Source organism: Anopheles funestus, chromosome 2RL (genome assembly GCF_943734845.2).
Source record: "Anopheles funestus chromosome 2RL, idAnoFuneDA-416_04, whole genome shotgun sequence".
Classification (NCBI taxonomy): domain Eukaryota; kingdom Metazoa; phylum Arthropoda; class Insecta; order Diptera; family Culicidae; genus Anopheles; species Anopheles funestus.
Genome location: NC_064598.1, coordinates 72,351,891 through 72,379,133, shown reverse-complemented (window position 1 = coordinate 72,379,133; position 27,243 = coordinate 72,351,891). Strand labels below are relative to the sequence as shown.

Genomic DNA, 27,243 nt, shown 5'->3' with positions numbered 1-27,243 from the left:
CGGCATAAATGGCTCTTATCGCATGACGTTGGTAGACAGCGAACTCGTCTCCGTAAACATGATATGGTTTGTTATTACGTACTTCTGATACTTATGCACATATATTTTATTCTAAACTTTGTGCCTTTTTTGTGATAATCAATTATTCTTTAATAAATATACATTTTTTACTACTTTTGCTGACTTTTATTGGCCTCATACCAGAACAAAGATCATTACTGCAGTTAACAAACACTTAGGTCAGTAAAATTGCTCAAGTAAAGCCATCGGGCCCATGATAAATGCGTCTTACATTCTGCCAAACATACGATAACCCGAGAAAATATGAATGACGCAAGCTGGCAATAGGTTTTGTTATGTGAGTCTCATAAAAATATGGAATTGCACTTATACCGGTGTGACGGTGCTAAGTGCATCGAAACGCCAATATTTGTTTTATCGACCAAACAAAACCAAGCTTCAAGTGTTTCCATAATAGACTATTCCGTGCTGGGAATGGGTCACCCGGCAGGGAAAGATTTTAGCAAACGGTGCGAAAAAAATAACGAACACGAAGGTAACTACAATGAGATGGCTGATTTCAGGCATGAATATCAAACGGAAAGTAATGTAAACTATTTCTTTAAATATTTGAAATGCTCTCACACTATCTTGGCAATTTGCTTGTTTTTTATCTGTCTTTACGTAAGGTTTTTAATAGAACACTCGATTAGACGAAGTTCGATTCTTCAGATTAAATATTGATACATACTTTTATTTTATTTTATCTTAGAAATAAAACGAAAACGTTTTAAAATTACGTAAGTTCTAAAAATTAAAGTAAAAATGGCAGATATTGTTCTGAAGCATAAGACTACAAAGCATTTATACAAACAAGAATGTTTTGCATACCTCGAACCAAACGTCAAACAACAATCAATTGAAAGCCCAATCTTCGAAAACTCCATCCAAGTGTCCAAAAGTTTATTACCACTCGTAAAACTCGTTCCACTGATGGTGTTTGACTGATTTTCATAGGCACATAAATAAGCACAATATACGCATGTAAGCACTAAAGGTGTGCAGGAACAATGATTTTCAAAAACCATGAAGTGTTGCAAAGTTCATATTGTCCCGGAGCAGCATAGGAGCCCCTCGCATTTAGTCTTGAGAACAAATATCGCATAAGAAAAATGTGCCCCCAGGAGTGCAAGGAAACACATTTAGCCTGTTGATACACAAAACGTACTACCACTCCAAGTCGCATTGCCGAACATTCGATGGTTCGTTGGAAAATATCATAAAAGCCCGAAGCCAGATTTTTTGTTCTTTATTTTTACAGCAAAAAGCAACAAAAAAAAACGATAGCACAAAAAGAAAGATCCACAGAACGATGTTCAATTACGGCCACCAAAGCGAGGCGGGTACTAAATTTCCGTTTCCGATGGAATATACCACCCTTTTGCATTGGGGTTTCGGTTCAGTGGTTGCATCGGAAATGGGACACATTTTTCTCGCTGAGCGCACATAAATTTTTCCATCGAGTAAATAATGGTACTTTCAAACAAAAACCGAAAGACACTGGTATGGAAAGCAAAAAAAAAACGGGAAAACCTTAAAATACGTGTTTTTCACGCTTTTTCATACTTTCCTTTAAGGGTGAAAAAAAGAAACACCCCGAACTGTTAGCCAAATGAAAGATGATGCATTATAGTACTTTAAGCTGAAGTATTACAGCGAATGCTGAGCAAACGCTCACGAGCACGTCCAACACGTGTTACGGATCGATGATGTGGATGATTTTTTGAGCAAAAGATTATGATAAAAATTAATGTAAATTGATACTTTTATGCCTAGTACACAAATAATTTGTTAAGTTTCTTTAAAAAAATAAGATTTTGGTATGGTTAACTAAATTATGATGAAGTGCAATTAGCTAATTGCATTTTAAAGTGATTAAAAATATTTATAAAACCATATTCCACGTAGATCTGTTCATTATAAAATGTTCCTGTAATTTTTAACGATCATGAATGACCTTTTAGCAACATTTCCCGTACCATTTTCCCCCCTATTATAGCCACCAACACTACCAGCACCGTGTGAACGTGAATCAATTAGAGAACAACCTTTACATTTTAAGATGCCTGTAGCAGAACCATCCTCCATGCTACCGTAGAACATTTCGTGCTTTTGTCCTCCTCTTCATTAGCTTAATTAATTTCTCTTTTCCTTCTTCCAAAGTTCCACCAGCCCCTTCGTTTCATCCTTCGAATGGCAGACAGTCCGTCTCTCGAACACCCCATGGTGTCCATGGTAGCAACCGATTGATTTCCCGAAAGAGGAACTAAAAAAAAATCAATGAACTTGAAAACAAGTAGCGACGGGAAGAGATAAAAACATGACGACTCATACAGTAACACAAAAAAAAAGCACAAAAGACTGAAAGCATAATAATAATACCTTTAATTACGGTAAATGATCCCTTTTTTACGGCTTCGTGATTCCGCATCAGCAGGCGCCTCCGTTATGATGCCGTTCGGTTCCCCCCCAAACTCACCAAGCCGACAATCAGGCTTGGCTTTAATTGTTCTGTCACGCCGCGCTTATGTATGTCGCCAAAATGAAGCTTAATAGTGCCGACAGCTCATTCTAAAGAAACCACCATTCAAGGCCATCATTTATCGGTTTCACGTACTGCCATAATCCTTGGTATAATGCAACCAACTTCAAACAGCATGATCACAGACAAAAAAACGCTTCAAAATGCTAACGTGTGTAATTCTTCGTTCGTGAGAACTGTTATACATTTCATTTTGCGGAACTGCATCGTCCATTTGGACAGGAATTCGCTTTCAATTCCAAGGCTTTAATTTTTTTTACTCCTGTCATATGAGTGAAATATTATGTTGTTGCTTAAATCATTTAGCGTACAGCTTGTACAAGGAGACTGACACTGCGGTTAATAAACTCCTGCGTGTGGTAGATTGTAACTGACAAACATTGATTGTCAAATGGGATCAATTTATTTAAAACCGCATAATCAACCCTGAAGCTTTTTTTTGTGCCTAGTAGCACCAACCTGCGTCACTGATTGACAGTTTAACCACATACAGAAATGAGTTGGTTTGAGTTCAATGGACGTAATTTTAAATGGTACAACCTGAGTATTGATTTATATTTATTGTACATAATGTTTCATCAATATTTCATATTTTTTATATTATATTCTTTCATATTTTTTATTGTAAATACAGTAAGTTCTCAATTGGATATATACAACATTTTATACATTGTCTAAGGGCAACCTCACGGAACAGGCCCGGTATCAAGACTCATCCACGAAGCAGGATAGTCAATCCTTGCTATGGGTAGCCGGTCCAGATGGGATTTGAACCCGGTCCTGCTGTGTGGACCGGCGCCGTTTATCAAATGCACCACGGAGCCGCCACACTAATGGTAAGCTAATTACAGCAAAAACGTAGCAAGAAATATTTGTAATAAGCAAAAATAATTGATTTACTCACTAAAGTAATAGTAATAGTTTAAACTTATGAAAAAATGGACGTTTTAAGGAAGTAATTAAAAATAAAAATAATTCTAAAAAGAATCATCTTACATGCATCAAGGTAAAGTTAGTCCGCCCAATGTTCTCCGTCACACGTAAACCAGTTTTGAAGTACTTCGTTTTTTTTCCTTCCCTGACTTAAAACCTCGCCCACCCTATCACTTGGCACGTGTACGCCTGACAATCACGTAACGGTAGGAGCACCAAGCGGCATCAGACAACAACGGAGCCAATAATAAATGGCAACACCAAACGACATAGCACCAGGCCTTTTGCGTCACGTCGCGAGCAAAGGCCTCGAGATTCGCGAGATGTTTCGTGCGAAAGAGAAATCTACGCGTTTCAGATATATTTATATACGAGACCAGAGCGAGAAGGGGGACGGTGTCTTCCAGTGGCTCTAGCATTGCATCGGTCCGATTGCATCGCCTCGTTACACTTGAGCACTTCATCTCAGCGTTCCGCCGTGCTGCTAACAATGGTTTCGTCCAGAGCCGGAGAAGATGTTTACACTGGTTGCGCGTAATTCGACACGCATATTCCGTATCCCACTCTTGTAACCCATTTCATAAAGGTGAGATACGATTTCAATCAAGTCGAGACTAGATTATTACTTCCTTTCGTTGGCACTGAGTAAGGGCGTTTATTTCGTGCTGTCTTACCAGCGCACGATTCTGTTACAATTTTCTATGACATTTCGTGCAGGTTTCCACTGTATAATTAGTCATTCGAAAACAATGGAAATTTCATCACCGATCACTAAATTCAATCACGAAAAAACGTACGAAACGATCCATGTGCCTCTAGTGTTATGATACTCTAAACACCCTTTGCACAATAGCCCTTAACATTCCCAGTGCACCAAATGCCAAACTCAGCTGTTACTTTAGCACAATAATGATGATAATAATTGTACCTTGCGTGAAACACGCATATCCCACCCACGTCACAAAACCGTACACAATATTAAAGATTTTTGCTTAAGATGATCGCCATTGAGATGAGGCAGTTACGACAGGCTTCCTGTAGCCGATTAACAAAGAATCGTCGTAATAACCTCTTAGCCGCACCAAAAACCATTGTGGTAAAGGCAAACTAAAAGCTTATACTACACCATCCATCCAAGCATGCTGACCATGGGTGAAGGACGCTGACCAAAAATTATCTTCACAAACGTCCTCTGGATATAGCAAACATGACTAGTTAATTGTGGACTGCTGTCAGCGATTGACTTGGTTCTCCCCTGGATACGTTCGTGTTTGTGTAAAACGGGGAACAATGATTCGACAGCGGCCATGAAAATGAAAGGAAATGTTCAGCCATCGTTTGCTACTGTTCAAGCTTTGAAGGGCATTACTTCATTTCCGCTGTCTTAGACGTGTATCGCCACACGACTAGGGGTACAGCTTAGCGAACCGCTTAAAATATGACTGCTTTTATGATGCAACCGCTTAGATGAAAGATCAAACTAGAAATCAAAAAACGCTTCGATGTACTGGCGTGCTTATAAACGGTACCAACCGTCAAGCTGCGTTAAACAGCAGAAAATACCTAATGGAATCGAAAAGGCAACAATATAATAACTTAACCTTGACTTACTAGTCCGTAGCGCGTGTTGCTCAACGCCTTACAAAATTCAAGGTTAATACACAACAATTAATTTATGGTATGATTGGTTTAGAAAACCAAGTTACCAACAATATTTTTACAACTAAATTAATAATGTATGTTGTGTAGATTTACGTCACAATGACGTATTTCTTGCATCATTATAATGAGCAAAAATAGTTTAAGTTAAGATATGATAAATTTATTAGCTTAGTGTAAATTTAATATTTTATTCAAAAACTAACCATACGTACCATCTGTTTACGTCAATGAAATAGAATTAATGTGTTCACGGTAACGTACCTGAAAAGAAAGAAAATAATGAAATGAATATTAAAGCATGTTTAGTTAGGAAGGTAAAAATCAAAATTTAATTTTAAATTTTCCGTTAAATTCAGTTTCCAGCTTCATCCCCCCTCTAAATGTGAAGATCATACACATAACAATTTAAAACACTACTTACAAAAACCTTTAAAGTAGTGTATTAATATAAAGAATATTGAATTCCTAACTGCTCATCATTAACAGCATCAATCCTGAGGGTACATCATCACCGGCAGCATCCAATACCGATGCAGCACGTAACCGTGTGACCGATTTGCTGCATCTCAACGTGACGCACTAACTAGTGCGCGGTCCGATAACGCGGCAATAAATTCATTTTCTGAATAATTAACTTTTGAATATTCATTACTGCTGCCACACCCGCTTTTCTGCTGTTTCATTTGACTAGTGGCTTCGGATGCCACTGTTGATTAATTGCCGCCAGTGTGGGCGGGTGTGGAAAAACAGATAGCAAAGTGAGGGCATCGACAATTGGAGCGTTACAAACGCAGCATTACCGATGTGTACGGCAAGCTAAGGCGAGTATAAGAAGGATGAAATTATGTGACGAAAAGACAATTTAATTTAGCTTTTCGTATTCCATAGCAAGAAAAGGAACGATCACATTCAATATTCAATTTCAATAATGTTTTCTTATCATTTTTTTTATTTTCATTTTTCTCGTGCTTTAAAAACATAAGCACTTAAAAATATATCACTTAAGTGCCATACGCTTACCATCACACTGGATTAGATTTCAATAAGTGGCTATTTGTCTGAGTAGTACTTCACATAAAAAAATATCTCACGCGAATGAAAATCTATCAATCGTCACAATCGGGCAGGGCAAACAGAAATGACCGAGAGGTCGTAAAATAAAAATAAAACGATCAAACATCGATATCCGATGGAAGAACGCAAACTGTTTTCCTCGATTGAGCGGAAAGCCGGAAAAGACAACTAGCAACTGCTCGAAGTCCTCCTTCGAACTTCACGGATCTCTTCCAGCACTATTCCTTTGCTTACATCCCCTAGCCTGACATCGATACAGATATCTTCAATATTCCATTTCCCTTTCTGTTTGTATACTTAAAAAAAACAGACAGTACAACAACACGACGACGTGCGAAATGTCCTGCGAACGTATGGGATTGCTCCCTTCCTTCATCATACCAACGACGAAGCAGCAGCAACAATCTGGCACACCGAAAAGTGCTTTTCAACCGGAAAAGAACCCTACCCGAAGATGTACACATGGCACGCACGTAAAGCTTGAAAGGGTCCCTGTGCATGAAAGGATATACTATTTCTTTTTTTTTTACTACCTTTACATTATACGACACAAAACGGGATAAACACGATGCCCCTGGAAAGGGTGGTGGTTGCTTGGAAGGATATCGATTTCTTTTATTAGCACCAGGTCACGTCCTGGCACACGGGGGTACGGAAGCAGTAGCCTGCCCCCACAAAGCGCCAAAAGTGTACAACGGAAGCACTGAAGTTTTCCACCCACTAAGCCAACCACGGACTCTCTCTCTGGACGCAAGTCATGGTGGATATAAGCGAGAGCCTATATGTCGGGGGAGAGTGGACCATTCTTTAGATGCTAGCCATAAAATGGGTGTCATCGTTTTCCGAAACACAAACACACACTCGTCGAAAGGGAGCGACATGACCTCGATGTCCGAGGCTGCCCTTAAGGAATAAAAAAAAACGGGGAGACCGCCCATAGATGTCACACAGACGGTGAGAGCGTAAGGACATTAGCAAAAATCGATTTCAGGTTAAGATAACGATGAGTGTGGATCCCTCTGTTGGATCCTAGCACGTTAAGGTTCGCACCATCTTCCTCTTTTTTGCAGAAAGGAGTGTTTCTAAACGTATACAGAGTGGGCGTGTGGTAATGGGCCACAGTACGGAATTACATCGTGAAACTGAATTTACACGAGGATTAGTGAGCAGATTTTGGGCAGAAAGTTTATTCAATTATCTCATCGCCTCTTGGAGCTACAGGCTAATAACAATAGGCTTCATCTGTACTAAAACTATTGCCCGAGTCCTTATTACACTAATTGAATCAATTCGAATGGGAGTTTTTTTTATTACTTCAATGGAACTGCATCTTGCCTGGAAGCAACAAGTGTTAAAGTCGTACCACTTCAAATTAAAGCTGCAAATAAAGTTGGCTGAGTTCTTGTTATTTTAATGTTGATGATGAGTATAATAATTTGAAAATTATTTTCAAATCAGACAGCTTTTTAATTAAAAATTGTAAACAGTTGTATCAGAAAACCCCTTTTTACAACAATTTTTTAAGAAATTCATCAACACTTTTTAAAGCCTATGAACGTCAACAACCCTTATGGTCTGGTGATTGGAGTGGAAAAACAATTTAAGAAGTGTCAAAAACAGTTGAACTAACTGCCTCCGACCACTAACCAAAGTTGAATCCGGAGTTAAGATCGGAGATTATTCCTGAGTTAATTTGGAGTTAACTCCAAATGTAGGATTCCTGAGCACCGGAGTTAACTCCGAAGTATTCCCGCACCAACTCCGGAGCAATTCGGAGTCAACTCTGGATTTTTCCGGGAGTTGAATCCGATTTTTATACGTAGGAGTTGGAGTGTATTCATGAACACTATGGTAGGAGTTGGAGTGTATACAATAGTTCCCATGACTATTGTAGTGATAAATGACTTTCTGGATATGGATGTAATATAAGCATAGTAAGCACATATGAGGCACTCTCTATTAGATTCGTAAGGAATGAGTAAAACAGCAAAATCGGAAACGCATATCTCAATAATATGTTCTGCCATGGTTCATATTACGGCTCGATGCGTTTAATTTTAACAAGATTCTAGGCCACTCCTATCATAAGCAATTATTTTTACTGAACTGATGGTTCTATCTCTTTAGTACGACAGTTAGTTCGCGCTGCGAGTGAACCGTTCAATTCGGTTTTAGAACTGATCCCGTTGCCTGTAGACCGACGCCATTACTACTATATCATAATTAGCAAATCTATTTATTCTATTATGGATACAATCAAGTTACACCTTGTCAGCCATTGTAAAATAAATAAAAAATAAAAAAAAATTGCGCGACATAAGAAGAAACAATTTTCCGTTGCATATTATTTCGAAAAATTCATGCTTAGAATTAGATTTAATTTTAGGTCATTATTGTAACCATGCTGTAAAAATCCCTGTAAACCACAAATAAAAACTTTTTTAACCTTTTCAGGTGAATGATTTAATTAAGATTGAGTTGTTGGTTCTTTCACTTCCTTCATATACTTGCACCACAAACTGCATTAGTTCACTAAAAGACTACGAATGAAAATTTATTAGCAAGAAAAAAAACTGCATTATGCAAAGAGACCATCGATATGTCACATCTGGTGCGAGACACATGGCAGTAAAGTCCCCGATGGACTAACGCCGTTTTCTTAAATGGCTTTATTCCTTTCCCTAGCGATATCCCGCCCCATCTCGTCTCGTCACTAGAGCATTGGCCACGACTAGTTGTCTCACTTGAGAAATGACGCTAACCGAATAGACTTGCCACCCGTTTTTTGCCCCAGTGCCCAAACGCGACCGTCTCCGGTGTGTGTGTATGTACCGCGACCACAGTTAGCTTGAGCTATTACCTACACTCAAAACCCGGCGGTTACCGATGTAGCACCGCGGCGCCAAACCCCGTGCCCTTCATTGGGCCAAATGTGGGACTGCTCTACCTTCACCAGCACCACACGAAGGAAAAACGCTATTTGCTGACATTAAAGAGCTACTGCTTTCCGTCTCCACTAGGCCAGCCGATCACCCGATGATCTCTACGTTGGTACGTTTGTCTTTCGAGTGTCTTGTTCTACCAGTGCCGCAACATTACTGTGACGGCTGCCAGGGAGCTAAGGAACAAAAATAGATTCCCCAAACAGTTCAGATGGCATCGACAACCAAAACAGACACCATCGCTTATTCCACGGTATATTCACGTCGACTTGCCAGATCTGTTTTACATGGAAGATGGATTCAAGAAAAAAAACAGGAAGGTAGGGTGGAAGTGGTGCCGTAACGAAGCGAGACACAAAAGTGCACGCGATTTGGATTAGAGATTTTGAAAGCTAACCGAAAATTGAAAAAAAAACACCAAAAACGCAAGAATAGAAAACTAAAACCTTTTGCCCTCAAGACACACAAGCACATGGCATGGGAAATGATGCCAAAACACCAGATTGTCTAGTATACTATGCTAGCTCGTTGGCCGAACCAGCTGGTATTCCTATACGGCACACCATCGGAACCACCAGACTGAATGCCACTAGTAAGCACAGCTATAATCGTAAAAATAGCAGCAATACGAGGTCGAGGTAATTAAACATGTGAAAAGAAGTTTCGTGTTTTTTATCAAAGTAGTAAAAAAACTAAACAAAAAAAATCAAAGCATTATATTCACATATTAAAAAGCAATGTTTCATACTAAACAGAAGTAAATGAAGCATATTTATCATCCTAACTACTGTTGTGTGATGTATTGGAACTGTCTTATTTTTTATATTTTCTTTTCTTGCTGTCAAAGCGCCTATCAGCGTCCGACAAATAAACCTAATTTGTTAGCTAAAACCACATGAAAAGTTGTAAAATGGAGTGACCAGACTCTAGGATGTGTGCTTAGTTCACAAATCGCACAAACCTCACATAGGGGAGATTGAAAGTCAGAGTTTTAACGACACATCTCAACTGCTCTATCGGGATGCATATCAAGCACCCATCGCTCGAAGCCAAATTTGAAATGATACCAAAACCAAAGACCTTCCATACATACGGCGCAAAGACCATCACGCACATCAAGCTAGTGTAAATTGGCAATAGCGGCAAGCCGACCAAAAACCCTATGAACTTTAACAGCTTCCCTACGGGTTTTGCGATCGTTCCACAACGGAAGACACTACCCGTACGTCCGGCCATCCCGTCCATCCCGCTAGGGCCATTGGGTGGGAAGATAATTGGCTTTGTCAGCACAGCAGCATCGGGTCGGGTCGTCCAAGAGTTGCTTTTTCATTGAAGTGACAGAACGAGACAAATAAAACTCATTTATCTAGTCACTCCGGTCAACCCTTTTCCCTTTGTGCCGTATCATCGCTAGAGCGAAGTAAGCATGAGACAAAGTTAGAGAACCAAAAACAAAAAAGACATACCCGCACACACACACATTAACCCACAGGAAACGCATGACATTTTGACCCACAAAAGCGAACACGAACAACGATACGTTAGATTACGGGAACACACAGCTCCCATTTCGCTCGGAGCTTCGCAATAACATCAGCCAAATGGTCACACCACGTCACACCAAATGGCTGAACCACATCGATAGCGAAACTACTTCAAACTGTTTGCATAGTGATTGTGGTGATTTTAAAAGGAAAAATAGGGCGAAGATGTTGTTACGCTTTCGGCAATGGCAGCGGGAATGTTTATGAAAAGTGGAGGAATTTTTTGGACGTATACCAAAATCGTAGAACAAAGCACATTTTAGCCTTCGAGCTTAAAAAGCCCCGATAGACGGGTGTGCGGCGAGGGCATAATTTATATGAAGCAATCCGCAAATCGGAACGATCATCGATGGTAGCGGACCGATCCGGAAGTTGTTTTTAAAGATTATTCTATTTTGGACGTCTTCCAGCAAAACTGTTGAAATGGACTGAGCGAGTGTGTACGACACTAGGAAATGTTCTGCCTTAAAAGCGTTCCGTTTCGTTACTAGCAAAACATGGCGTAAAAATTAACAATTATGGGATAAATAATTTTCCAATTTATGCTAACCGCGAGCGCGACACATGTTCTAATGCGCTATTAAATTTACTTTATGTATACACTTACTGGACGTATGTGGAAACTCTTCAAGATATACCTAATTTGGGAGTTATCAATTCTAAACGGGAAGTTTGCCGTTTGCAGGGAAGCCGTTTTAAATCATGTGCATACTTAACATACTTATAACCGGGGGCGGCCCGGTGGTGCATGTGATAAACGGGGCCAGTCCACACGGCCGGACCGGGTTCAAATCCCATCCGGACCGTCCCCCCGTAGCAAGGACTGACTATCCGGCTACGTGGTAAAAATAAGTCTAGTAAGCCAGAAATGGCCGGCGTGACCTGTAAGGTCGTTAAGCCAAGAAGAAGAAGAAGAATACTTATAACAAAGAATCAACATCAGAAGAATCAACATATTCAACAATGAGAAAAGTATTGTGATGTGACATAGGCAAAGACTAAGTATAACACCGATTTATGAGTATACTGTAACCGCTTATATCTAAATAACCGCTAATACCTTGGTACAATATATTCTTGGGGATTAAAATGAGAAATGTACAATGTGATGGGCAACCGGAACCGGAACTACCTGGGTCCAATTCTGCGTTCGGAATAGATTCTGATTCCGATTAAGTTTCCAGAATCGTTTCTGGTTTCAGATACGATTCCGGAACCAATTTCGAAAAGAATTCCGGAATCGATTCTGGAACCAATTCCGAACCTGATTCCGGATCCAATTCTGTATCCAATTCTGGATCTGATTCCGGATTCAATTCCCGATCCGATTCCGGATCCAATTCCCGCTCCAACTCCCGATCCAACTCCCGATCCAATTCCCGATCCAATTCCGGATCTGATTCCAGAACGAATTCTGAAATCAATTCCGAAACTAATTCAAGATCAGATTCGGGCACCATTTCCGGAAAATTTGGACCGCTTCATAGTAGTTTCCGACCAAAAAGCCAGTTTGCTCATAACTAGTACAAAAGAATAAATCAGCATAATTTACCAACATGATAATGATCACCGTCAAATCTTATAAATCGCATCATGTGAGTCATTTTATTTTTTTTTTAATTTCACTGGCAAAAGACAATATTTTTTGCAGGTGATCACAACCAAAGTCGAAATACCCACAACAAATATGCCATATTGATATGTAAGTAAAGCTTTTCTATTATAAGAAATTGAGTAAAGTATGGAGAAAAATGTTTTTTAAAAAATAAATTACATAAGACTAACAAAATTCGGTTCTTTAATTAAATGTTGCAAAATATTCTCCTAACTACATCAAACATATCCGTGTATCATCTTGCTTGCCATACATATGTCGTTACCAAACATAACCCCCCATGTATACGACCCCTCGTATACGAATAAACGTCACCCGGTAAGACCGTCAGAAAATTCACCGCAGTCTCACGCTATACGCCGGCCTATAGTCGGCGACACGCATAGCGACACGATGGAATCCATCGGAGGTCCATAAAATCGAAAGCTTCCATGTCCTGATCGTATGCCACACTCACGCGAAGCTATTATTTAGCTCCATGTTGGCATGGTGTTAGGATTAGTGTGAATAGTTGTTTATTTGTTTTATTTTTCTTTTTCCCTTTTTTCCCTTTGCGACGGTTCTACAAAGACACAGCCGTTGCCGATTTGAGCCAGTTTGCCGAAGTGACGCGCTATGTAGCTTGACAGGACCGTGTGTACGGGCTTTGCATTCTAAGGAGCAGAAAGCGAGTACTGAGGCATATTGTGATGTTAGCCAGTTTACTCAAAAGCTATTGGGTGCTACCAACCGACTTGCTATACAAAACTCCCCCCCTCGGGACCACGGCAGTCAGGGACAAATAGCCATCGAAATAGTACCACCATCAATCGATTTTCCTTCCAGAACCGTCCAGGTGGTCGCTCCAATGCAGTCACTCCACGACGTACACCAGCAGCAGCAGCAGCAAGTGGTACGGCAGTCGGTTTCACAACACTGCGGTGCTGGTATGTAATGAATATGAAACAGTTTATCCATTTTTGCCACGATTCTGATCTAAACCCACTGGCCCTGGGGCCCCTGAGGGCCGATGGAACAGCAGACACCCTTAGCTCCTTAGGTTGGGATTTTTCGCGCACACTAGTCGAATCCAATCCAACGTAATACAATTCCTTTCCGATGGCACAATTAGACCTCGGCACGAATCACTCACTGACGTAGGGTAGAGAACGAATTCCGTGCGCCGTTCTGCAATTTATTCGCGACGTACTAGTACCACCGAACCGATGGCGCATTGATCCAACGATTATGCTGTACGCGAACGCACGATACACGGAGGGCATTCTTAGCGGAATCTTATAATTATTTTCAGCACATCGTGCCCTCGCCGACGTGAAAATGATGCTCGAATAGTGATTCTTGTTGTGTGAAGCATTGATAAGAAGCAAACAAAAAATACCGTCTTTCTACAGTAAGCCGGTAGAATTCTGTGGGCACAGAACAGTTCGTTGCTTAAACAGATCGTTAAGCAGTTTCGCAAACACGATACCTTTTTATTTACCAGTTTTGCCATTGCCATTCCTTTTAAGTAAGTTGATCGAAGACGTAACTAGTTTAAGGAAAGTTTAACTCCCGCAACGAATCGCGGCAGATCTTCGGTCAACTCCTTGTAAGGTGCAAGATTGCTGACGGTGCAAAAGAAAGAAAACTTTTTGTCCAACGTAAATGGACGATCCACCCGATGATGGTTCACAACTTTGAAGCATGAGCGCATCATTATCATTACTTTTGTTCGACTTTGTACGATTGCTCCAGTGCGCCCAATATCGCATCATCGTTAGTTGCTTCGTCACGTACGTGACTTTATGGCGGTGAGTGAAGATAGCAATCAACACTTGCCAACCTTGTCCGCCTCCACACCGTAACCGACACGTGTATATTTATAAGGATATATACGTTTCATGACATGTATGTATGACCAAAGGAAACCAAAGAAATCAAAAAGGATGACCAACAGTAGCAAACATGCTTACGATCAAACAGGGACAGACACTACACATCATTGCGATCGGAGTGCGATCGGATGGAAAATTGAATGTTTCTTTAAAGGAAAATTTTAATAAGCTTGAAAAAGAAAACGTTCGATAAATAAATTAAAATATACGAATTAAAACAACAAATATATAACAAAATCAAACACATAATTCACAGTGTACTAAGAATTATTGCTGTCGCTCGAGTGGTGGTGGAATGAATTCGAAGCAGTGAAAGCAAAATTCTTGTGTATTGTCTCTAAAATAAGAAAGACATTCGCGAAATATTTCCCCCCAAAAAGCCCAAAGCGATTAGCCATCATGTCAATAATTAGAAACATAATCAGACACCACGGTCCAATTCGGACGAAAGCCCGATGCCTTCCTGGAGCTGGTTCAGTAACAAATCAGTCAATTATTCAAAAAGCCAAAACTGCCATTCATTTCCTGTAGATTTGCCTAAAATCAATCTAAATTTCGCGGTTCAAAGACGCAACCGAAAGAAAGACGAACACGTCTACAAAACCTTCAATTAGTGCGATCCAACATTTTTGCTGCGAGGAAGCGATGCCTAATTAGTTTTGACTGATTGAGCGAACACTGGCTGAAAGCTGGAAATTTGGCTCCGACATCAATTGGGCAAAAGGGCAAAAGAAAAACAGAGCGAATGGATAGTAACATATTTGGGGTGAAGACGTAATGTGAGGACTGAGCGGAGGACCGGTTACGAGACATCATCGATTTTTATCTCGTTTCACTCGATATTTTAGCAGCTTCCGGACGTTCCAGCCAAAAATAAGGATTGATGAACGCAGAAGCCAAGATCCCTTTTGGTCGTGGGGGGAATCCCACCATCACCGAGGGAGCTCTGTTTCGTTTTTGCGAGAATTTGTTGTCCCTCCCTCCCGCAGCAAGACATTTCACGTGGCGCCAAAGTAAACTTTTCATTCATCAACCATCGCGTGTTTTTTGCCATTTTGTTTTGCCCTTATTCTGGGCAGTGGCAGATGTAGAAGAGATAGAGGCCGTACGCATTTTTGGTAACATTTTGCCGGAATGATTTATCACGCTGGGCAAGATCTGGGCATCCGGAAACTGGGCTAAGAATATCGTTCTACCAGCGGTTTCGAGCGTGTATTCAAAAACCAATTCAACAGCGATAGAAAGTTTACTAATGCGCTCTAAAACCGCCCTTTTGTGAAAGAACCCCTTTGAGTAGGTTGAGATTTTCTATTAGTGAAATAGTGAGAAACATCATTTAAGAATCGAAAAATAACATTATCTTTTTTTTTCAATAGTACTAACCAAGAACTGATATTTGCTTTGTAAACAAATAACACTCTAATATCATTTACAAGAGTACCACAAAGTCATTAGTGTTAAATTTGATGTCTTAAAAACACGATCGGATGGGATTTGATCCCCGGTCCTGTCATTTGGAAAAGACGCCGTTTATTACATACACCACCAAGCCGCCCTTTATCTTATCTACCATTAATATATAAAAAAAAAACATATGATAGTAAATTTTTTAATTATTTTGAGTTTTTAAATACATTTTTTAACACATTTATAGGTTTATAAAGCATTAAATATGACAAGAGTTACAAGCAAGTAATTACAAAAACCGATGTCCTACAGAATAAATGAAACGCATCAGTGTAATAAGTAGTTTTTAAACAGTATCTACATTTAAAATCATTTTTGCAATAAAGCTTAAATTAAGCAACGATAAAAATAATTCGCTAATCAAAGAGAAAAACATCTTGACTACCTTCACCATTTGGAATCATTGTCATATTTTACACCATCTTGAAATTGACTACGTTTGACACCTTTCTCTGGATACAATGTTACATTCATTACAAAAAATTTGACTAATCTTAGCAAATGCATATGGTACACGCGATGTACAAACCACACAAGAACATTATGTGTTTTTTTTGTAACCAAGAATACATAATTAAACAATCGTAAACATTTTAATCAAGATACAAGCGGATCCCTCATCGCTTGTATCTGCTACGTTCAGCATCATAAAATGTAAGTAAATATTGCCTCCACAAAATGCCACCCACCAAAGCATACGGAATAAGAAGTCAATTAAAACTTCACTAAAGTAGTTAATCCGCTCGTCATCCTTGTACGGCTGGTACGGTTCCCGCTAAACGGCGCTCACCGGAACTAAATCCAACGAGTCCAAACACTCGACAGCCCCAATGCCCTAGTGCAACGAAAGCAAAACGAGGACGAAAGTCACCCACTATAAATAGAACCACCCCGTCACGGTGAAAAACGGGCGACTGAAACGCATCATAAAAAAATAATAAAGCCGGTTAAAAAGCTTCCGATCTTCTCGGCAACTGTGACAAAGCTTTCACTTTTCTTTCCGCCTCGCTAGGTGCGGTCAGCTGCCACAGGATATGACGCCACCACTATCATGGTACAGAGCGCATGATATGGTCCCCGCTCAGTGGTGGTGGGTTAGTAATGTTAGGCATGTCAGCTTTGCGTTTGTTCGTTGACGGAATTATTATTTTATTTTGCCGAGCTCGTTTGGTACCGCCACTGGTGTAGATGAGTCTCTGGTCCCCATACGTATTGCGCGTTTTAATCCCCCAAAGGTCAGAACTTTATCACTTGCAGATATGGGGAAAGTGGTAACATTCTCATCTAGTATCTAGCGATGAAACTCGCTTCTCTAGGGGAGAAGTCACCGGAAAGGTTGATGTTTTAAAAAGCCGCTTGTTTCACATCCACAAGTTATGGTTTCTTAAGCTAAAATGGACACACGGGAGTAAGGTTTAAACTTCAAGTTTCGAGCAGGCAGGATCCCTCGCGTGCACTTGCCACACGCTACAGTGTTGCGAATTATCTACTGTTTGCCTGCTAGAAGGATGCCACCTTAGTAGGGATACACGGCACAAGAGTGGTTGAACGATGACATTCGGTGCCACGATTAAGCCGCACGGTTGGATATGTGTCACGAACCCATTTCCTATAGTTTCTTCGCCAGCAAGACGCTTATACTGAAATCCTCAGGAAAAATAAATAAACTAAATGAGCAGAAGAAAAAGTTGCACAAATGATAGCTATTTTTAGGTTTTGTACTGAAATGCGCTTCAAACAATTCACACTTGCCTTGCCTCCGCAACGACCGTGATTAATACTACAATTTATCTTTAAAATAATAAAGTTAACGCCACGGGCAAAATGGTCTCTCCTTCGTAAGAATTTGTGCAAAAAGGAAGCAATGCTTGGGGACGAATGCTTGTTCGGCTGAGCACCAGAAGGGCGTACTATGACGAGGCCGCAAATGGGCCGTAAACGTTGCAAGACCACTCACTCGGTTGGTGTACGCTGAAGAGGAGAACTCAGTGCGACCAATTCCCAGACCCTGCTAACCGTAATGGTCTATGGTGACCGATCTAGAACACTAACCGTTCGCTAACTGTCTTAATTTATGGCACATTGGGACGACACAGGCTGTGAAGGAACGATAGACGTTATGAGTAAATGATCTAATTATTACGTTTCAACCAAAAAAAGATGACGATGCTGTACTTGTAGCATTGAATGAATTCTTCGCCACGTATTTTTATAAAAAATGTTTCGAAAGAGAAAAAAATTTTCGTCGTCATTTTTGCAAAACATATCATCCGAGTTTTTTTTATTATTGTCAAAATACTTTATTCTCCAAGAATAACATTAGACTTATTTATTTTTCACATTTTATGTGGCAATTGACAGCATATATTCGATAGCTATTATGAACAAAGATAAACGGTACACGAGCTTTTTTTATTTACAAATAATCTAAACACATTTTAACAGACTCCCTCCGAAGAGCCATTCGTTCTGCACAGTCGTTACGCCATACTAAAAAATACACTGAAAACCACTAAAAATCAAAATGCCACAACATTTGCCCAACCACTTCAAATATCCACTGGAGCATCTTCCCGCCCCGTAATGCAAAAGGTAACCGCATGCAGTTTGTCACCAAACCGAAACCGACCTTCCTCCCGATGGGCGATCTCAAGGATCTCTTCCTTGCACCATTTCTGACTTGGCTTGTCACCCGCGTTGATCTCGCATTGTTTCTTAAACGCTGCTTAAGATTAAACGCAAGATTTGAGGGTCGTAAAAGTTGACTTTTATTGTGCGGTGTGAAACACGCACTATCAGGACGAGGCTTCCGAAACGAGTCTGACGACCCACCGGCACGGATCACGAACAAGTCGTAAGAAGCACCTTACCAAATTGCTTGGAAAAGCCTCGGGCACCTTTTTGTCTCGACGGGGCGTGCTGGCGGTTTATTTGATTTTTTAGCATCTCATGCGCGTGCTGGTGGCCAACAACAGCCGGGTGCGGTGTATATATATACACACAGTCGCGTGAAGTGCCAAACGTGGTAGGAAATGGGAGCCTCTTGTGCACAGAAGAATACCCTCCACCAGTGGGTTGGCTTCCGAAATGGCTTGACTTGGTTTTCCCTCCTCGGTTTTTCTACCAGACGATCGCGTGGCCCTGCTGCCAACGAACGGAGCAGTCGGTCGCAATGATTCGATGTGACGCCTGGTGTCGTTGGCTATTATAATTATACGCGGTAGCCTACGAGCGCTACGTGCTCAAGTCACACACAATAGGGATCCCAGCACACCATCGGGCGAAAAACCGCACCCGACGGTCCGACGGTTTCGTGATGCGGCAGTTGCTATTTTTGGCCTAGGTCCTATATTTACCAAAACCCCCCCAAAAACAGCATCACGGGCAATCATTGCCTTCACCGGGAAGAAACGACATACTGGCTCTTTTGGGTAAGAGGAATTGGATCTAGTTCTGCAACCCAAAACCCTCCGGGACAGAACCATACACTTGATGAAGCAAGACAGTGCGTAAGAAAGAACAGAGAACTAGTTTAATTAGGATTGCTTCTTGTAACACGAACGTACTCCAAATCGGTCGAGAGAGTTGGGGGTAGAGAAAAATCTAACGACGGAAACGATTCCTACCGACGGCCTGCCATTCCGACAGCTAATTTCGTCCGCTGCTGAACGCAGTGAACGATTGCCCTGGGCTAGCTTTACGTCACGGAGAAAGAACATTTATATCGATTACCGTATGTTGGCATATCATTTAATCGTCCGATGTATAAAAGCGGTGCCGATGATTTATTAATCGCGTCTAATGAATGTGAATCATCTTGATAAGCCGCGCACTAATGCTTTGTTGATGTAACTCTTAATTGTGGAACATTTAACGAAACCGAAAAACGCATTGGCAAAGTAACAAAAATCGAAAAGTTCAAGTTCTCCGTGACCGCCTTTAACTTGCCTTTATCTGTCATTTTTCTAACCATTTGTTTACCAAATTATATAAAACCATCAATATTTTGAGACAAATATAAAAAAATTAAGTAACAAAATCTAATATTAAAATAGAGTAAAACAAAAATTAATCCATTAATTAAAATTTATCACAAAAAGGGATCAATTTTGAAAAGAAATTTCAGCAAATGGGAAAAGATGACGTTTTGTACGTAAAAATACAATAATCAAAAAAATGGGGAAGAACAGAATTGCGGAAAATGAAAAAAAAATTAACTAAACGGTATTAATGACAATAATTTAAAATATATATTTTTGTAATTATATAGTAAAGAAAAAGATAAAAAGATGTTGAGTAAAATATTTTTTTTGCAAACATTGACTACGAAGGTACTTATTCTTTGGAAACATCAATATTGTACTCATGTCTCATTGGAATATTACGAATTTACATTATACAAATGTTAGTTTCTTCCTCAGCGCGTAAAAAAAGAAACAACTTACTTCATACTTTCTTCAACTAGGTTTACAACAATTCTAGCCAAGCGTATATGCATTCATTTCCTTTCACGCAATCAGGAGCAGAAAAATATTCAATTTGCATTTCATTTCACTTCTCAAGCTTGTTCGTACGATTGTGCCACGTAAAATGATGGGGAAACGAGTTGACAAACACTGTTTCATTTCCAATCAAAACTTCTGCAGTCAAACGATGCAGAACCGATTTTCCGTATTGAAACGCAACCACGAATCGCAGTTCTCAGCAAGTGATTACATGCAAACATGCGTCACAAAACCGAGGGGTGGTTCACCCCACACACACACACATCCACCTTTCTCGTACGTACCTTTCTCATCGGCATGATGAGTGTGTTCGACGGGACGCTGACCGGGGCCGTCTTCTGGCGCACTGGAACGACACCGACGCTGTTCAGATTGATGGTGGTTAGCTGCGACTGCGTTTGGCTCGCTGTGAGCTGTGGTTGCTGAGGCTGCTGGGCGGTAGCCATCGGTTGCTGGCCCAGATTCAGATGCGGATGTGTGACGAAGCTCCGCAGCGTCAGCGGTGTGAACATGGCCGCTGCAGCCGCCGGATGTAGCGGCTGATGTTGATGCTGATGCGGATGCTGATGCTGATGCTGGTGCTGGTGCTGATGCTGTTGATGTTGATGCATTGCAGCTGCGGCGGCTACGGCGGCCGTGTTATGCAGTGCAGCGGCCGGATGATGCAACGGATGCTGATAGGCGGCGGCCTGCTGTGTAGCGGCAGCCTGCTGTACCTGCGGACTTTGCACCTGCTGTACGGTCGGTGGCTGTACGGCTGCGGCCGCTATCTGTGGCTGATGGAAACCGGCCGTGGCCGGATTGAACGGTACGGCTAGCATCTTCTGCAGCCCCATACCTGGGACGCCCCACGGAATGTACCACGAGCCTGGATGGTGCTGCATCTTCTACTGCACAATTACAGGCTGGTAGTCAAGGACAAAAGCGGAACACAAACACACACAAAAAGGCTCAGAGAAAACAATCAGAATAAAATCTGCCCCGGCACTTTAAACACCTTTTCCACAGACAAAACGGTGCTCCTTAAACGGCTTTGCACGCGGCAAGGAGGATGACTTTGCTTTCGCTACGACACTTTCCCTACACTCGCATTCTTCGCACACAAATCAAAGCACGTTTGCACCTCTACGCTGAATACAACAAATCCCCCAAAATATTCCCCCCTTCCACACTCACGAACACCAACACTTCGACCACTCGAATATTTCCCACAATTGCAAACCGAAAACGAAAGATCCTCTATCACACTGACTGTAGTCGCGTCATGCCACTCATGCCACGCTTATCTCAGGCTGCAGCTTCTTCCAATGATGGCCCGGATGTGATTGCACACTGAGCAATAGAAACCGTAGTTCTGTATGTGAAGGAAGAGAACACTCTTTGCTCCTGTTGTCCGTTTCTTTACACTCGTCTGCCACTCAGCAGCTGGAATTTTGAATATATTAATACCAAACGACCATAACGGCACGGTCTTCTATTCCACTGAGTACACTGCTTCTGCTATTGAAAAGCGCAAGCAACACACAAACAGGTGGTAAGAGACCGGTAAGGATAATGGGACAAAAAGGGTACACGATAACACGGTACGGTAAGGTATTAGTTTTCCAACCAAGAAAACTCACTTGACAAACTTTGCGTGCAAATAATTTTGAGCCCGGCTGCATCAACTCCCGGGTTGGTGGTGGTACCTGATTGTGTTGTGCCGAAATATTTACCACCTTGCGCTGGTGACAACGCACCAGGGGACAGTGAAACTTCGTCCGTGGGTTTGGTGTGTGGGTCACAAGCCTGCAGGTGACGCTGTCGGTACAAACGTTGCACACGTGGCCCGGGAGGCTCGACGCTAACAGATTTTGATACTGATCGACACCTTTTGTTGTGTTGCGTGCGTGTCTGAACGTCGCGAAATTCCAAACCGACAGGCGCGTTAGGACATTCGAACGATTCTGAAGCGTGTCAGTGATGACGGGCAAATAACAGCGTACCGAGACGAAAACATTTGTCCACTACTGGTTAGCACACTAGAGCACGGTTTCAGCTCCAGGTTCAACAGCGATGGCAAACGTTTGATTTCACCGTATACTGCTGTGCACAATCGAATAATATCCTTTTTTTAGAATCATGCAACGTACCGTGCTCAGGATGTCCGTTGCGGTGCTTGCGAAACGTTGTTGCATTTCCAACGTGACTTGGAGAGAGTTCGTACGAGTTAGCAGTTAATTATCAGCAACAACAACACTCACACCATGGGTTTTCGACCACCAGTTTGTACATGAAATGCAATGGTGGTTCACAGGTTCCACAGGACAGAAGGATACCCAAAACTCAATTAGTATTCTGCCAACGTTGAACGCTCCTAAGAACAAATAACGATTTTTCGTACTTGTGCGCCGTGTTATTTTCGTTGCCAAATTTTCCAACAAATGAGGGAGGATTCAATTTTAGATTATATTAAAAATGTATATGCACTAGCCCACTACGTGGAGGGTAAGTGGACGTCGCGGAAAGTTGTTGCGATGTGGTGCAATAGTGTGATCATCATCGCCTCGATCAGCGATCTTCATGGCGATGACTTTTGCGTTACTTTGCTTTTGTGTCTCCCAGTGCTTAATGCTTCTTTGTTTTAACTTTTACGTCTTGCTGTTTCCAAGAGAAATTCTGAAAGGTGAAGAAAAATTATGCTTTAAAACTTTTGATCGTCAGACATCAGTTTCAAGCGTTGTTTGGTCGGTGATTGGGTGCTACTCGGTACTGTTAATTAGCGAACATTAATGTGAAAAATCTTCGTTTCTTTTCTTTGTTTGGAAGGCTAGTATTTTCCTTTAACGCGTTGCTTTAATGTCATTTGTTTCACCCTACTTTGAAGACCTGTGGTGCGATTGTGTATTGAACGACATTGGGTATTGGAGATAGCTCATAGCCCCTATATTTATCAAGTGAAATAAACATAAGCATCATCTTTTTTTTTCTCCCAATAAAGATGCATCATCTGCACACTCTTTCCGTACAAAATTTCGTAATCATCAAGGATTTCGATTTCGAAAACACACCAGAACCAACCAGAGTTACAGCATTCTGTGCTGCATCTCCACGGTACTTGACATTTTTGACTGATTCTCTGCTGTTTTACGGCCTTGCGCCATAATTTCGAAGGTGGTACTTTTCAATCTCCTTCTTCGGAAGGCGATGGCGTAAATGATGGGCGTTGTGCACCCCTTGCGTACATACATTCCCGCAGCACAATGAGGCCAACAAGTCACAAAAGAGTTTACGATAATGATGATGGGCTACCGGGGAAAAAAGGGAGCGAAGATGATGATGACGACAGCATATGTGCATACATAAACCGTGACGCGATGCCAAGCCACCGTTACACGTCCATTAAGGATAAGTCGGTTGCTGGTAGCGTTGACTGATTGCGATGAAATGTTTCCGCCTGCATTAATAGGCGGCTAAAACGAATTTACCACAAAACTTATCGGGTAACAAATAAGCATAAAAAATAGCTAAAAGAGGTTGTTTCATAACATGTTAAATCTTTAAGCTGGAAAAATTTCGCACATATTATGCAATGGTGTCAGATTGCGGACACATCAATCAATTTTATTCAATAAATTTAACTCTTTACAAACTTCGAGTAACTTATTGGAGTAATTAATTAATTTTCTGTTCTTATTACAGATCACTTTTTCGATTTTTTATACCGAAGAAAACCTACAGGTAAGAATTTAGTAACTTCCTGTCCTCATATCATTCATACTGCTGCGTTGTTATTAATTCCCGTCCATTAATAAAAACCCCCCCAAATAACTAACGGACACAAATACGAATCTCATGGCAAAAATTAATAACGAACGCACCGCTTCTTTGATGAGTGATGGCTTTCCATGGATCATGTTGGTGCTAATTAGGGCCAAAACAGATGCCCCTTGTTCTGCTTCGTAATGGTTTGCGATTGGGTACACGATCCCAAAAATAGATAAGATCCATTGTGAGCGTAACCTGAGAACGATTTACACCATAACCGTTCGTTCGTGTTTTTTAGGGATAATCGGTTATGCTGTATGAAAGGATGCTACAGGTGACACCAAGCAAGGAGAAAACGTTCACTCGTAATGGAACACCGTGGACATAAATCAATGAAATTAAAACTGATGTCAAGATAATCGATGGAATTCGATTAATTTTTCTTGATTTTTTGCAGTTCTGTATCGTCACCAAGCATTGATTCGAAATTCCTGATTTATTACTTTAAGCGAATAAAAAACTAATGAAATACAATCATTTCCCAGAGATACTGAATACTCGAGTTACGCGAATTCGAGATATTCGAGATTTAGCAGTTTATGGAGTTTCCGTAAGAGAAATTAAATTGTTTGTGATCATTTTAAATATGCTTCAAACTACGTTGCATTTTGTCAACAAAAATATTACTTTTGATGAAATGAAAAACTTGAAATATATAACTTTTGGAGTAAATTGGAAATACTCAATTCTTTAATACGAAATATAATTCGAGTTACGGCGATTTCTGAGGAAGGCATTATATGCGTAACTTGGGAAATAACTGTATAATTTAATTTGTCATAAAACGTAGTCCTCCAAAAACTAGCAGGGTTCAGTATTTTTGTTTGTTTATCTTCCTGTTGCTAAGAGCAGAGCACAAAATAATAACTGTAGTACGGAATAACACATCTTATACACTTTTTGCGTCTCGCTTTCGAACTCCTCCTAACCGTACCACCACACGTTTTTTGACATTGTAAGATCAAAGATTCCAACTATCGAATACAAGCGAAGCGAAACTGGAACTGTGTCACCAGCAAGTTTCTAACTCGTTGAATAAATATGAAGTTTTGTGGGCAGGTTGTTGCACATTTCCCCCACACTCAGTACATACCAAACCAGTACATACGTTGGTGTTAATGAAAACCGATTTATACACACACCCAGATGCTAGACGAAATAGAATAACATTGCTTTTGCACAACCAACGTTCGTCGAGTACAAAAATGTGTATCACCAATATGTTCCTTCTCCAAGCAACTCTTGCTCACCTCCACTGATCTACTGCATTGAACTGCAAAAGGGAATTTTTTTTTCTCGTCTCCACCAAGCCGGCAAAACACCCGTGATGAAAAGGCTTCATAACTTCATGTACGAACGAGACAGAAATCGTACAAAAAACAACATTCCACAGGTAAACAACGTTGTGTACGCGGACAAATCGAGTAATTGAACGTGAAGATTTGCTACCAAACCAGCCAACCTACGACACTCCAATGCTCGCGACCTTGACTGACGGAGTTCGTCCAGAGACCGACTCCGATCGCGTCGGCAGACCTCTGCAGATCGGTGAACTGTCGGTCCATTCATGCATGTACACAGACAGATTCGCTTTTTTGACTTCGGGTGGAACGCGACTGTTGGTTCACGGTAACACAGAGAGCTTGTCCAAACATTGTCCGATCCCGCTCGTCTGTACCAACGAGCGGGTTTGTTCCCGCCACCCCGGAACTACCAAACGGGTGGCCGGTCAGTGAAGGATTTATAATATTTACCTTAAACATACGAACAATTCCTAACAGTGACCAGAACCGAAACACGCGTACCGGACCAAATGGACCAAAAAAGCGATCCATTTTGGGCCGGAACGGAAATGTATATCAGGATCGGGATACTACAAAACAAAGCATAAATCTGAATTTGGTCCATGTGACCGTGACGGAAAAAAACATTTCAAACACTCACACACCTGATGGTGATGGGAGGTACCGGAGAGGTACACCAGTGCGGAATTCGATTCGCATGGCCACGATTTTTCGACCCGATAGCAATCAAAAACTTTCGCCCAACTGGGTCCGATGTGTCCAACGTTCCCGAGAGGATGAGTTTAACCTTTCGCAAAAAGGCGCAAACCATCGGCGCCATGCTTTGCCATTGAGTTTTCCCACCCACGTGATAGGATGGAGAGATGATTTATGGATAATTTTCAACCGAAAAGTCCCACCTGGACCAGGCACTTTCCAAAGCTTGTAATCCCCAGCTGTCGATCTGGTACGTTTTCGATCAAGAAAAAAACGAAAGAAGACCCAGACAGTGCACAGAACAAATCTAATTTCATGCGTCAACGGACAAAAGATACAATAAGATTGGGAAGGAAGAATTTTTCGCCATTTCAACACTAATTCCTATCCCGGCTCTGCTGGGAGCAATCAGTGTCCAAAGGGCACTGATCGTAATTCGACAGAGCCCACTGTCAATAGACATTGACACACGACTGTCCAACATTCGAACAGACCGCGGGTTCATGTAGCTTGGCCACTTTCGTCCGCCTCCGCGGAACATCGCTGATTACTGGCTATTAAAGAACCATTAGCCTGAAGAACGTTGGAACGTGCAGCATCATTGCCACCGATCCGGTAACGGAATTGATTTTTGCATTACCGTTCCCCGCTGTGGGCTGTGTGCCGTTGGCAAAGGAGACACAGATATCGAACATTTTCTTTTTTTTTGTCTCCCGAAAAAAAAGACCCATTAAAAAACAAGTTTCCACGGTCGTTTTTCCTCGCAACAGGCATGGTTTCTCAACCATCGTCACAGGATTTAAGCTTCCGCTTCCAGCGGTTGTATCCGTTCGATTGTTCCCCCGGCGGCAAACGTAGTTTCATCCCGTGCACACGGAGAACGAAAACCTTGTGGTGATCAAGTACCCGTACTATGTGGCTAAGAAGCAACACATTGGCTAACGTTTGTTGGCGCGTATATTAGATTTCAATCGAAACATCCCGAGCGTCGAGCGTACGACCGATAACGGCACACATTCTCGTTGCTCTTAAGTACCTAAAACGGGGGCCGAAAGGGGCAATGGCTGGTAATTGTGATACGGCATAAGCATAAATGTTCATTAGGTGCATCCTTGCGATGTATACACCCGGTACTCGTGTGCACAATCCGCCACAGGCAGAAGTGCTACACCTCAGTTTATTCATGTTGATTTTTCGTTCACCGTAGCGTTGTGCTAA

At 41.3% G+C, this 27,243-nt stretch overlaps 1 protein-coding gene across 16 annotated transcripts in view; it reads right to left on the bottom strand.

Moving 5' to 3' along the window:
• LOC125762523 (pseudouridylate synthase RPUSD2-like) overlaps nt 1-27,243 on the bottom strand; it is a 185,632-nt gene that overhangs the window by 83,348 nt on the left and 75,041 nt on the right. For 6 of the 16 annotated variants that reach the window (XM_049424706.1, XM_049424697.1, XM_049424702.1 and 3 more), the window contains exons 3-4: nt 21,841-22,876; nt 20,503-21,643 (exon numbers count right to left, since the gene is read on the bottom strand). The exons of 1 other annotated variant lie outside the window; for it this stretch is intronic. In XM_049424706.1, the coding sequence (XP_049280663.1) occupies nt 20,503-21,102 (600 nt within the window). In that variant the 5' untranslated portion in view covers nt 21,103-21,643; nt 21,841-22,876. Of the gene's footprint in view, nt 1-20,502; nt 21,644-21,840; nt 22,900-27,243 lie in introns of all 16 variants that reach the window. 9 more of the 16 variants (XM_049424707.1, XM_049424708.1, XM_049424710.1 and 6 more) reach the window with 5 other exon arrangements.